The sequence below is a fragment of the Myzus persicae genome, unplaced genomic scaffold, assembly GCF_001856785.1.
Source record: "Myzus persicae strain clone G006 unplaced genomic scaffold, MPER_G0061.0, whole genome shotgun sequence".
Classification (NCBI taxonomy): Eukaryota; Metazoa; Arthropoda; class Insecta; order Hemiptera; family Aphididae; genus Myzus; species Myzus persicae.
The window spans coordinates 110124-124305 of NW_019101535.1; the positions used below are offsets into that span (position 1 = coordinate 110124).

The 14182-nt window shown below is 30.7% G+C and overlaps 1 protein-coding gene across 3 annotated transcripts; it reads left to right on the plus strand.

Annotated features, from left to right (window-relative positions):
- Positions 1-542: 542 nt before the first annotated feature.
- On the plus strand, positions 543-10280 carry LOC111029457 (solute carrier family 46 member 3-like). Of its 3 annotated transcripts, none has more exons than XM_022308462.1 (8): positions 549-841; positions 1632-2203; positions 5647-6004; positions 7785-7886; positions 7978-8115; positions 8180-8263; positions 9120-9276; positions 9639-10280. In XM_022308462.1, the coding sequence occupies exons 2-8, from the start codon at positions 1667-1669 to the stop codon at positions 9781-9783; spliced, it is 1521 nt and encodes a 506-aa protein (XP_022164154.1). In that variant the 5' UTR covers positions 549-841; positions 1632-1666; the 3' UTR covers positions 9784-10280. The 3 variants fall into 3 exon arrangements, with proteins under 3 accessions (XP_022164155.1, XP_022164154.1, XP_022164152.1); XM_022308460.1 differs by having other exon boundaries at positions 550-841; positions 1597-2203; XM_022308463.1 differs by lacking the exon at positions 9120-9276 and having other exon boundaries at positions 543-841; positions 1597-2203; positions 9639-9777.
- The last annotated feature ends 3902 nt before the right edge of the window (positions 10281-14182 follow it).

The window sequence follows — 14182 nt, forward strand, 5'->3', positions numbered from 1 at the left end:
ACACTACAAAGAATACATTTTAAAACAAGTAATAGGAAGAATGCAAAATTAGATAAGTACGAAGTATTAATAGTGATGTTATGTGGAAAAGTAACCAACATGTTTATTATATTGTATACGTAAATACGTGTTTTTTATGTTAACGCAATTATTATTAAACGTTTAAATGCAAATGTTTTTCAGTTATTTATAAATGTATTATTAAATGTACCTCACTTATCTTTGGATTTCTATTTTCAAAACCTGGGCAATTATACCCCCTTGCAGGTGTTAAACTATCAAATAAATAAATACAATGAACAGTGCTAATTTATAGTATTCGACAAGATTAAAATATACGTAGGTATTAAGACGCTAAACGTTCGATGTGTAGAATGGGGGATTAGGGAGGGAGGAGTGTCCTAAGGTTCGTATACTGTACATGGTTAGCATTGGTGAGTACAATGATAATTAATAATTAAAATAGCTGATAAACAAAAACGAGAAAATACCTCAGCACACCATGTATACACCATATTATGTAGTATTCTAAACATATATTTTATTACAACTATGTATTTTTTATATAGACTAATAGATTACCTATATTATGTAGAATATAGTGTACTATTATCTAGTTCTCTTCGCTACCGCGTCCAGACCACTCATTAACTGTTGGTTTTACGTTTGAACGATTCAATTTGTTTACATTTAAAGAATTTTCGCGCCAATTAAAATTACAAATACTTGGAATACAGAACTTTTCCATTCTAAACATTTTATGAAACGTGTGATTGTCAACGCACTGTGGCTGTCAAAAATCTAATATCACCTAAATGGAGAAATAGTGGATTGAAATAAGGTAATCTTTAACTTATAACATTAAGTCAACTTAACGCGTTGTACTCCTAACCTATACGTTCTATGTGATGTGATAGACTGATAGATTACAGACTGTCACAGTTCCATCCATTAAGTAGGTATGTCTAACAAGTAAAAATTGATCATTGTTGTGTAATTTAAACTAAACAATGTATTATTTAACTATACGTCATTTAACAAAAATGTAAATATAATTTACTACCTATAAATATGTCCTGAAAATATGTTTGTGTGGAAAAAAACTGAACCATCCTTATGTGGGGCTTATAATATTATTTTATTTTATTTGAAAAAAGTCCAATAGCAAGGCATGATAGTCGGGTAGTCCAAACCAATTATTATTTTTAATTTTATTTGTGTAATCAGTGGTCATTCTATGTGAACAAAGAAAATTATTTGATGTTTATCATCAAGAACGGATTTTATGCTTGAGCCATTCTAAATCGCAAAATTGCATACAAAATTAAAAAAAAACAGCATGTAAATCGGGCCTGTTGTTTCCGAAACCATCTCAAAAATAAAAGACGATTAAATACACAATAATATATACTTAAATAAAATCACTATGTTACACAAGGATGGTGTAGCTTTCTATAAATGAAAGAATGTTTAGAATCGGTTCAGTGGACATGACCCTCTAATGCATATTAAAAAATGTTATCTCTTTATGATATTTAATAGATTATTATAATTAATATTATACAGCTTAAGTATACATACTGACAACCACTCTAGGTTAGGTTACTTACACGCATCTTACACGCCGTCAGATTCGGTCCACGTCGAGCCGGCCAGCCTGTCAACAATGAGCCATCGGCCGGTCGCGGCGGCGGCGGCGGTGTCGATGTGGCGAAGGTTCTGGAGCGGCGTCACCGTCGAACCGGTGGTCGCGTGTTACATGACTGCGTTCACGATGGTAACGCTCACGGTGTCCAACCTGAACTTGCAGAAGGCATGCCGCGTGAACCTCCAGCTGCCCGACGAGACGTGCGAGGCGTTGGAGACGAAAACCGCGGGCGGCCATCCGACGGAAGAGGTGGCCGTGCAAAAACTGGTCACCGGCATGATGATGTGGCAGACGTGTGCGCAGAACGTGCTGCCGTGCGTGCTCATGCTGTTGGTGGGTGCTTGGAGCGACCGGACAAGGAAGCGCGTTCCGTGCATGCTATTGCCGTTGTATGGTGAACTGGCCCGGAACGCTGGCCAAATGCTGTGCGTCTACTACTTCTATCAGCTGCCCATGGAGGCGGCCGGCGTCGCCGAGACGATACCGCTGGCCCTGACTGGTGGCCAAACCCTCATGACCATGACTGCCTACAGTTACATCGGCGACGCCACTTCGGTCAGTACGTTTTAATATTATTGTCAATTTAGGATTTGGCATTAAATTATTGCATTGAAATTTCTTAAAATGTCAATCCAATTACAGTTATCAATACCTATATGCACAGTTAAATGTTTTTTTTATTTGAATCCATAGTGGAGGTACATGATATATAATTTTCGAAACGTCCAAAATAAAGCCGAGTTCAACTGCACAGCTGTTACGTCGTTTGTCGTGTCTCGTAGCTTTTATTTTATTCTGATTTATCTCTGTGATCGTGGTATCGTTCACTATTTCACTAGCTATGAGCTACCAGGATATCTCCAGAGTTGGGCCGAACTCAACTTTTGGACATGATGGCAACACAGGCGACGTAACTGTGTCCCGTGGGCTTAATTGATAATTTATGAAGAAATAATTGCTTAACCTAACGAATTAACTAACTTAGATAATAGATATGTATAGAATTAATTATCACTTAAATATTTGTGATTCAACGCCTTATCCTCTTCTTTATACAATTCCTAAATCCTTAATAGTAAATACTCCACTGAGCACCGATCGCTGATACACAAACACATACTGATTTTAAATTGTCCATACAATTTAGAATCTAAATATCATTAAATTTCTAATCGTACAATTTTCGATATCAATTTATCGATTATTACAACTTTATCCAAACAACATTGATCTGACCTTACAATATTACATTTATAAATATAAGAATTCTTAAAATGCTAAAAATGAACTAATATAATAATATGCTAATACATTTTCAAATATTATGTACCTATTGTACCTACTTTTCCTAATATATTATGCAGTTAAACATTGTGTTTAATTAAAAGATCTGTTGTGTACGGTGGTTGGGCCGATGATTGACCACCTGTTTACCTGAGTTGTTTGTGACGAATCCTCTCCCTCCATAAAAACACACGTGCCAATCATACCAACTATACCCCACATACAAACCCAATGGTCTATGTTGCCAAGGGTCAAAAAAAAATGTTTACAGAACAAATTTGAAAAAACTAGCATGACTGCAATAGCCTTGCTTTGTTGGTCTTGGTTTCACAGTCTCAATCTTGCAACAGCCTTACTAGTCCAATACCGTCTGGTGGCGTCTTGGTCAAAGTCTTTCTCGGGGCCGTATTTAAGGGGGTCAGGGTTGGAAATTTCCTCCCCTTGTGAAATTTTGGGTCCGTACATTTTCATGAATTTCTTTTTTGTGTTTAACCAATTTGAAATAATTAGAACTGTATAAAATGTGCTTCTCTATGTATTGTACTGTAGCTTTATAGTTGGAAATTTAGCCAAAGTTTATTATACTTCAATAATAATCTCTCAAATCTATTTTTGTACGAATGCGGAACGGTTTCTTGGTTAACTGATTACGATAATACGACATTACAGTATTACATATTTTACATTTACACAATAAGCAGAATCCCGCACGCAGCTGGCGTGCCAGTTGTTACAGTTGTATAGAATACACTTATATAGCACAAAATCATAATTTTACTATAGTTTTATCAACGGTAAACACTAATACATCGAATGAGTCGATCGAAATATTTATTTATTTTGAAACTATACTAGAATACACGTCATCTGAATTTTCCAAAGCTTCTAAGAAATTACATAAAATGTATAATGATGACCTGGATGAATTATTTGATAACGAATGTATACATTTTTAGTGTTTATTAAAGACATGTTCTATTTATTAAAGACTCCAAACCGACTTTTTTACTATATGTTACTTTAACAGAAAATGTTCCATTGTTTTGACTTTAAGAGAGGTCCATAGGACCTAGAATTTGACGATTGGAGGTGGTAGGCTTAGCGAGCAACTACTATCTACTTTTAAGATCTTATGAGGATATCACCGCACTATTTGTTTTTTCTCTCTGGCCCAGGCGTAACATAAGACAAAACGCATTTACTCAATAATTTTCTCTATGTTTTAAAGTAAACTTAGAATCACCCATTATAAAAACGATGTAGAATAATATTTTTGAGGGTATGACATGTCGATCTTATATGTTATTGTTATTTGTCTTTGTATTTTACTTTCAAAATAAACTAAAACATGTTGTACATTTAAATGATGTTTAAATAATGATTGTTTTAAGATAATATTTAGACAAATTGAGATGTCATTATACCACAATAATATTATACTCTATAGTTTTTATAATGGGTGATTTTACTCTAAGATCACTAATTAAAAACAAAAAAAAATTATTCTACGTAAATGCATTTTGTCTATGTTGCCCGTGGCCAAAGAGAGAAACCATTTTTCTCCTACATTTTTAATTTGTTATGAGCGCTATGCGCGGCGGTAAACCACGACGTCGTACATGCATAAAAACAGAAAATCGGAACTTCTCAACTATACAACTTATAAAGTATAAAAAAAAAACGTTAAAATATAATATTTTTAAAAAAAATTTTTTTAAAAACTGGTGGTAACTAAAGTGAAATTGTTCCTTTACTTAAAATACGAGGAAATGTTTATAATTTCATACAGATATTTATAATTTTAATTTTTAACGCTAGACATCCACCAAAAAGAGGGGCGAAATTTTAGAATTGCGCTGGGGAGCATAATTTCTTAATACGGCCCTGGTTTTACTGCAAGGCTAAGGCATGCAAGACCATAAATCCAAGAACAATCTTCAAATTTTACTAAGCATAATGAACCATTATTGTCCCGAAAGAGCATCTTTGCCATCCCAAGTCTGAAAAAATGTTAGTTCTAATTTATTGGAATTGGAACTTGGCTCAATAATAACATTAATGATAACTAACACGGTTTCTAATTTTCTATTGTTATTAGTTAATACTTATCTTGTTTAAAGGCAGGTACGATAAGTAAATGTAATAAAAGAAGTGCTATTGCAATAGTTTCGATAAAAGTTTTAGATAAATACGTCAAAAAGTAATAAATATAGATATTGTTACTGGCTATTATCATATAGGGTACCTATTTATAACCATTATAGATAAATAATTTTTCGAGAACGTAATCACTGAACTTGTATTTCTTGGCTGCTCGCCTAATAGTCCTATCGATAATCGATTCATATAGAATACATGATAAGCACCACAAATATTTTCATAGTTCCCCCAAATATATATCGAATAATAGTCATGAAAATGATTCCCTTCGATAATACCGAAAATTGGTTAAATACAAGTATTTTTCAAGACTTTTTCTCAAATTTGGTTATTTTAAATATTGAAAGATATGTTGCTAATTTATTATAGAATGACGATGTAAGTACTGAAAATATATTACAAGTTTACAGACATAAAATTTGTTTTACAAAAACATTTTAATTTGTTTATTAAAATAAAAATGTATGTACATAAAAAAAACAAGAAGGATACTGATTGTTGTAATCTTAATCTATAGTAATTTAATCTATATTTGATAATTTTATTTCTTTTAGGTGGGACAACGAACGTTCAGAATTGGAGCATTGAATGCTGTTATGGCTGTATCTATGGCTATTGGAACGTCAATGTCCGGCATAATATATAATAAGTTAGGATTCTACGGAGCATATGGTATATCGTCTACGTTGATTATAATAGGTCTATTGTATGGATTATTGTTTGTCAAAGATGTGACGCCAGTTACGGAAGTGAATAAAAACAAATCATATCGAACGACCATATCAGAATTTTTAGACTTCAAACACATCACACGGTCGTTCAATACTACTTTTAAAAAACGTCCAAACAGACAAAGGATTAGAATTATAATTTTACTAATTATATTCATGGCAAGTGCTGGTACAAATGCTGGTTAGTATAATTGAAACTAAATAAAACAATATGTTTGAATAACAATATTAGTTTTTAAACGTACCGATGACTGATGAGTGTATTGGTTTTACAGTTTTTTTTTCTGACTGTCATCAACATTTGAGGTAGTTAAAATGCTCTAATTTTCGACATCAGCATCTTTTCTGATAAAACTTGAATCTAGTTGGTGCATTCGTGGGGAGGGGGAGAGGGCGTTAAAATTTAAAATTAAGGAAAAATGGGAATTTTCGACAAAAATTGATTCTATTTTTGGTGTAGCAGGTACCTAACTTAAAAACTAATCACCGTAGACACTTGAAATGTTTATCAAATATTTATACATCATTTTTCATACACTTACTCTATACTCTTTTTGAGCTATTTATAACCATAAGAAATTTTTTAAATCTTAGAATTGTTTTTAAAATTACTGTAGACAAAAACTTTTTCACTTAGTAAAAATGATTTAAAATTGAATGAGAGGCTCGTCATAAATTGCTTTAATAGCAGTTCAAAAAATATTGAAGGTACATAAACACGATTAATTTTTATATACATTTAAAGTTCAAATTTCTACAAAATTCATCAAAATCCTGAACATTTGCAAATTATTTTTCAATTAGAAAATCTATAAAAGTTTTTATTTTCATAGCTCACATAAAAAAATGTATTAGAAGATTCACCACAAGTTTTTTTACTTTTATCAAAAAAAGTTTACTGAGGTAACATACATTTTTTATGAGCGTTTGAATTTAAAATTTTTACGATATTTGATATTCAGCGATTTTTAATTTTTACTTAAATTTTGGCTATTTATATTATAGTATACTATAAGATGACAGTATGACACGTCATCTCCGCTCAGAATCGTTTTTCATATTCAATGATTTAACATAGATTCAAATCTAACACATCCATTACGATGACATACTCGACAACTACGTAGTTGTATACCCAGGTATACCTAGTGTATAATTGAGTGGTACCCACTTGTCCACTTTTTAGATTTTGAACGAAACGAAGAAGTTATTGTTATCTAAAATGAAAATAGGAAACTTATAAAAAAAGAAATCACAGTTTTAAGAAATTCGATTTTTTTTTTATTCCGCGTTACTTTTGTGACGATTTTAACACTGTTCTAATATTTAAAATTTAGTTGACTCAAAATTTGAAACATATCTAGAACCTAGTTAATATTATCAGTTGTACTGTATCGATTTTAAAAAATAAGGAAAAGACAATAACAATATAAACTATTATTCAATCGTATTTGTGACCATTCAAAAGTAGTAAGTACGATACTTGAGTGTGATAAATCCTAGAGCTAAAATATTGATTTATAGTGAAGTTAGTTAATTTTAAACAAATTGTTGCTTATATTACTTTAATTTAATTTGCTGAAACACAAAGCACTGGCATACTTTGAGTTATGAAAATCAACATTTTTAATCTGTATTATGTACGTGCATATGTAGACGCCAAAGTGGTGATTAAGTTACAAGCATTCCAAATAAGTGTAAATCAAATTGATAGCACTACTATCGACATTATAATATTATAAAACCAATTACCTTGCTAAACACAAAATAAGCTATGACGATATCATTTAAGAAGTTTTTCTAATAATAATTACACATTAGTGTGTTACTAATATTTATCTAATTACCTACTAACCTCATATTAGAAATCATAGAAAAAATTGAACAATAAAACTGCAATAAAATTTATTATAACTAATATGATATTTATTAATTACCTACTTATTTGTTTACTTGTGTAGGTTATCATACAGTATGTTATTTGTACACCCGAGTGCAATTCAATTGGAACGAAGTAAAATACAGTGTATTTGCATCGTATGAATTAGCAGTAAACATAATTGGTTTGTTTAAAAAACAATTTATAACTCCTAATGATATCAAATATCAATGTATTTTTTTAAGGACGAAATTGACGAATTTATTTTTTTTCAGGTCTTCTATTTACCTCATTTGTCCTTAGTAAGCAATTGAAAATTTCCGATGAAATATTAGGAATGTTATCAACGATTAGTCAAACACTGGGTGCATTGTTCTACACCTTTGCTTATACCGAATCCCTCTTCTATATAGGTAAGTAATGAAATTCGTTGATAGAGTTATTTTTTCATTATTCAATATGTTCAATCGTGTACAGGACCTCTAGTGAACATTTTGGTCACTGCAGAAAATATATCTACCAAATCATTGATGACAAAACTAGTACCAAGCACTGAACTCAGTAAGACCTAATGACTTAACATTGATTATAATATTTAGTGGTCGAAGTGGGGAAATAATAAGTGAGGATGACAATATTCCACTTCTATAATATTATGTACATTCATTTGCCATCCTCCTCCTCTTATTTTGTTTAAAATTATCCACCCCTTTTAGATTTGGATAAACTAAATGTATTCTCTTATGATATTTTTTGTAAAAAATATTTTGTTATTTACAATTATTGTAATGTTTGACACCGGAAGTCAAAAGATAAAACGTCACTTACTCACTAATATATAATTTAATATCTACAATAATGTAATATGTGAATAAGTGCAATAGGTGAATGAATCACTAATAAGTAGCAACTGGGATAAGTAGTATATAGATATTCAGCACGATACAATGCAAGCCGCCTAATTGGAAAGTATAAAAAAGTAGTTATAAAAATTAAGAGTATTAGTCTCGTCCCCAACTTATATTAATCCACTTCAACCAGTTCTTATAAGTAAACTCAGACTGTTTTTTGAACAATAAATAAATAAACTATTCATATCACAAGAAATTATTTGATTTTTATTTGATCACACGTTAAAAAATTACTTATATAACTTTAAAAAAAATAGATTAGGTATATAGGAACTCTAAAATATTTTGTACAGAAAAATATTTTTTGATTTTAACCAACGTATGATTATAACAAAATTAATAATCATTGATTCTCCCATGTATAATATTTTACTTCTTATGGAAAGATTATTAAAAATTAAATAACATTTCTAAACTATAAACATTCAATAAATTGTTAAATTGAAAATGAAAGTTTTTAGAATTAAATATTATTATAAAAATTTTATAAATTTGTTTTATTTAAGGTCAAATAGCAGCTATATTTGGCATTGCAGAAATTATGGTTTCATTAGTGTTTGGACTCATGTACAATGGCTTATATGAAACCACAATTAATATTCTACCTGGAGCTTTTTATACGATCACTTTCATATTCATGGCCCCGTCTATTGTTTTGTTCCTGTAAATATAATTATTTATATTAATTATTTAAAACGTTAAAATTTAAAAATGTGTTTTATTTAAAGTTCTGTTTACTAAAAAAACCAAAAAATGTCTTTTAGAAATATCTACATTTTTTTAAATTGAATTGATAAATCACACAGCATGAAATTTATAGAGCATATTTTCTTGACTCGTACAAGTAGTAACAATGTTATATTCTTATCAAACTAAAAATGGTTAGTTTAATTTTTCCACAATTTGCTGATTTTAATATTCAATGTTAACAGATCTTTAATTTTTAAACTACTTATATAATATTTAATAAGTCCATTAGTATATTAAAATATTATTGTCTGTTAAGTTTTTATTTTTATGTTTAGATGGCTGTATACGAAGCGAACAAATGAATATGAATACATAAACGAGTCAAATGATGTAGTACCATATGAAAAAAGTGCAAAACTTAAGTCAAAAACTTTAAGTAGTTCTAACTATGGTACGATCGTAAAACCACAACAGTACTAACAAAAATATGCGATTGATTTTAAAATATACCTATGTATAATATAACTAATATATTATTATTACTTGAATATAATTTATTTAGCTAATAATACAAGTGTCATTATTACAGTCACCACCATCTATATCGACGCCGATCATAACGATATAAAATAGGGTGTTATATTATATAATTCTGAGTTTCTTCTGAATATTTTTATATAATAATTGTTTACATATTATTACATTTGTAAATATCCATTATAAATATGTTTATATTGTTTTCAAAAGAGTTAAGCCCGTGTCTTTCATAATAAATAAATAGTAAGAACGACGTTAATTTCTAGGCCACGGAAAAAATTTGTTTATTTATATGTGCATTTATAAAGCAACATCTGGTTAAAACAACATATTTTTACTATCCTTTGGCCTCCGTTATAGATGGTAATGACTGTACATATTGTTATCATTGAACAAAATGATTGTAGTACGTACTTAACTATTAAAATGTTATAGTTTAAGTTAAAGTCTATTTTTAGGGATCCTGTCCAGGTCGGGTGGCACAGCTGAGTGCCTGAAAATGTTACTTAATGTTTTTGCATTGTTATAATAAGGTACATCATCTAGTTTTCTTACTATATAATACATTCTAATACTGTATGTAGGTACAGTCCTTTTTAATCTTTTCCTGGGGTTACCTGGTGTAATTGCTGGCGCAAGCCCTTTGATGAAGGGATTGATGTGATTTTGAACATTTAAGTTGAATCGCCAACAAAAAGTTCAAGCTACATCGTGAACCACCGAGATCATTGTGTAAGGACTAATTGCATATGTAAAAAGGTGCTTTAGTTATAACACGGAGGGTTTCGGATTGGAAGCGCTGAATACGGTTTTTGTTTGAAATTTCAGCAGAACTCCATTTTCGGATTCCTTACGTCCAACCTGGACCAATGTGGTTTGAGGTAGAGTTTGTATATTAGTAGTTGATTGGTAGCTTTATGTGGCTGGAGGTTAGGAGAGAGCGGAGAAAACGAAATCGATCGTTTAAGAATAGAAGTTTGTTGCGAAGATAATTAGACCAGATAAGACGTTGATCAATGATAATACCTAGATAACGAGTTCTCTGCGAGCTTAGATCATATACACTGGATAGAGCTATGATTTAAAATCTTGAAGCATAGCTGTTCGTGCCCGAAGTCATCACTGCGCATGAGCAAAGTATATGATCTAAGCATTCAGTACCTAATCGTCCTTATCACTATAGCACATTATTGTTCTTTCCCCGTCCCGCGCAATCTATTTCATTTCTCCCGCATGCGCAATAGGTACTTTGGGCATGACAGGTCTGCTTCAAACACGGACTACGCGTGATATACGCTATAGCTCAATCCAGTGTATATGATCTAAGTCTGCGAGGTTGGCAGAGTTTGCACGTTTAAGGTAATAGGTGGGAATTTTCCCTTTCTAAAAAAAAAATTGAAAATATGCACTAACAACTTTGAGTATTTAATCGCAAACGTTGTCAAATGTATTGTGTATACTTACTGAGCATACGATAAAGTTAACCAGAAAAAATAAGCAAATCCATGAAAGTCCCAGCTCTAATAAAAATATGTTTATCCATTAGGTATTCGTATACTATAGAAAACTTAAAGTACAGCCTACCAATTTCCTAAACATCTCTCAAGCCTTCAACCCGGTTTGGCGTGATGAATTTGTACAAACTTAAAAAATTCAGTAGTTAACAAGTGGGTCACTGAAATAGATGGTGTAAAATTTATAATTCAATGATATAATATCATATTATTGTATACGAAAAACGATTCTGAGCGGAGACGGTATGTCAGTCTAGGAAATTTCAAAGTGTTTTTACTTATTATTAATATGGTAGCCGGTAAGTTGAATTAATATTATTCCCAATATTATTCTGAAATTATCGGTGATGCTGGAAAAATATAAAATATACTTTTGTAAAATTGAGCAGTTTTGGAACCGAATTACAACAAAATGACAAAAATCGTTATTCTTTGTGTATTAATAAATAATTTTGTCCAAATTTGAACTTAAAATGTCTCTACAAAATAACTATATTTATATATTTATCAGATTTTTTTAGTTACGGAAAAAACTGCTTAGGTAAGTGGAACCTTGCTTTAAATTTTCAATACTTAGCTATAAAAGTTGAACATTTTGAGAATGTTTAACAACAAAATAATTTGTACATTTTCAATTTGATAAATATTGTCAAAATTTGAACTTTAAATGCTTATAAATAAATCGTGGATGTGTATTTTTAATATTTTTCAACCTCTATTGTAACAATATATTAGGAGTCTTATTGTATTACATTTTCATGGTTTTTGACTCAATCAATACAATTTTATTGACATTTATAGAAAAAAAAATGAAAATTGAAAATGTCCGTCAACAGTTTAAGAGGACGTTATACCCGCTTCCCGCATGTGTTGTCTCCATCTTACAAGATGGTACATCAAATTTTACAGTTTAGCAGATCACGTTTAGCTCTATTAGTTTAAAAATCAAAGTGAATTTTATTGACCTCTTATTAAAATTAAATGTAAAATTATTATAGGGGCATCTCGTGTAGTCGTGTGTAAACTTCAAGTATCTAGTTATTATTTTTTAAATTACAGCAAAATAAATAAATCGCTACATGAAAAATTGAGTGAATATCTAATGTTGTAAAAATTCAATTTGACTTTTCGATAGAATATTTTTTTTTTATTAAGGTAGATAAACTCATAAGAAATCTTGTATTAAAGTGTCAAATTTTAGATACGAAAATAATTTTTATGAATTTCTAACTAAAAATAATTTGTACATTTTAGTGATTTTTACGAAATTAGTCGAAATTTGAAATTCAGACGCTTAACCACGGACTAAAAACCAATATCGATTTTTTCAAAAACTAATTTTGCTTAAAAATTCCGTTTTTTTCCTTAATTTTTCGTTTATTTTTCTTGTCGCTTTTGAAAACTTTTGGGAATTTTAAATTTTGACCTCCCTAATGCACCAACTAGATTCACTTTCCTACCCGAAAAGTTGGTGTTGAAGAAAATGAAGGACTTTTACTGCTCCAAACCTTGATAATAGACACAAAAATAAAAATTAAATAAAACACACACCATTGTAAAATCAGTACATTCATCGCTTCGCCTAAAATCTAAAATAGTGTTCGAATAGAATTATATGCAAATGGTAGGTATGTCTTCATGTTTCCGTATTCGAACATAAAATACGTGAAAAAATAATAAGACGATACACGGATAACGGTCGATATCCCCTAATAAAAATATAAATCGAACACAATTAAATTGTGCCAGGCGCTAATGTGGGATTCGTGCCGACTGCCGAGGGATGGACCTGCCACTCGCAGAGATTTTATAGTTTATACAGTAGGTCGAGGTATAGCGGATTTGTGCCCGTCGGCCGCCTCGCCTAAATGAATATTAAAATTCGTAGCACTAGCCACCACTAGGTTTTGCAAAATCCTCTTTAAAAACCTTTAAAACTTAAAGAATATGGGTGTTTAGGAAACACGTGTGCCTATATAATATACCTATCAATAAAAATTAAAACTAAACACTTAGGTGCATAGGTATAGTTAATTAGGTTAGATACCACTACACTTTTATTTAATATTTTCATAAAATATGTAAGAATTAAGAAAATTAGAATTTTTTTTGTTGGTAATAATCGACAATTTATTGACCCCAAGGTACACGTGCCGTATGCTATCTACAGTCGATTTATTGGTGTCGTATGCTATATACATTATTAAGGTTATCTACACATTTTCCGCTTCTATTTTTAATACGTTACCAACTACGAAACAATTGTATTCGTATATGTTGTAACTTTTGGAATATGTTTGGTGCTAAATAAACGATAAACGTGTTCGTTTTGGTATTTTTGTGTTCATTTGAGTTTTATGAAAATGAGTATTTTAGGTGATTTATACAGAAATATTATTTTTAACGACTAATCTTGTGTCAAATGTTTAAAAGAATGCGGGTTATTACCGAATTCAAATGTATGTACTAAATTAAATGCTACGGGTGAAGTGTGTGGTGGTGACATGAAAGAAACATTAAAAAATAGTCAAAAACGAGATGCAATCTGTCAATTAGTTAAAACCAAAAACATGCGATGCCAAACAAGAGGTTGTCAAAAATGGCAATCAATACGTTCCCGAAATCCATTTTTTACCTACGTGGATAAAAATATAAAAAATATAAGTGGTTTGAGTTTATATGAAATTATTGAACTTGTTTGGTGCTGGGTAAATAATTTAGTCACACAAACAGAAAAAATAACTGGCAGAAGTCATCGTGCAGTCTCAGATTGGTTCAATCTATGTCGAGGCGTGGTGGCAGAACAGTTTAAAAAACGTGGAAAAATA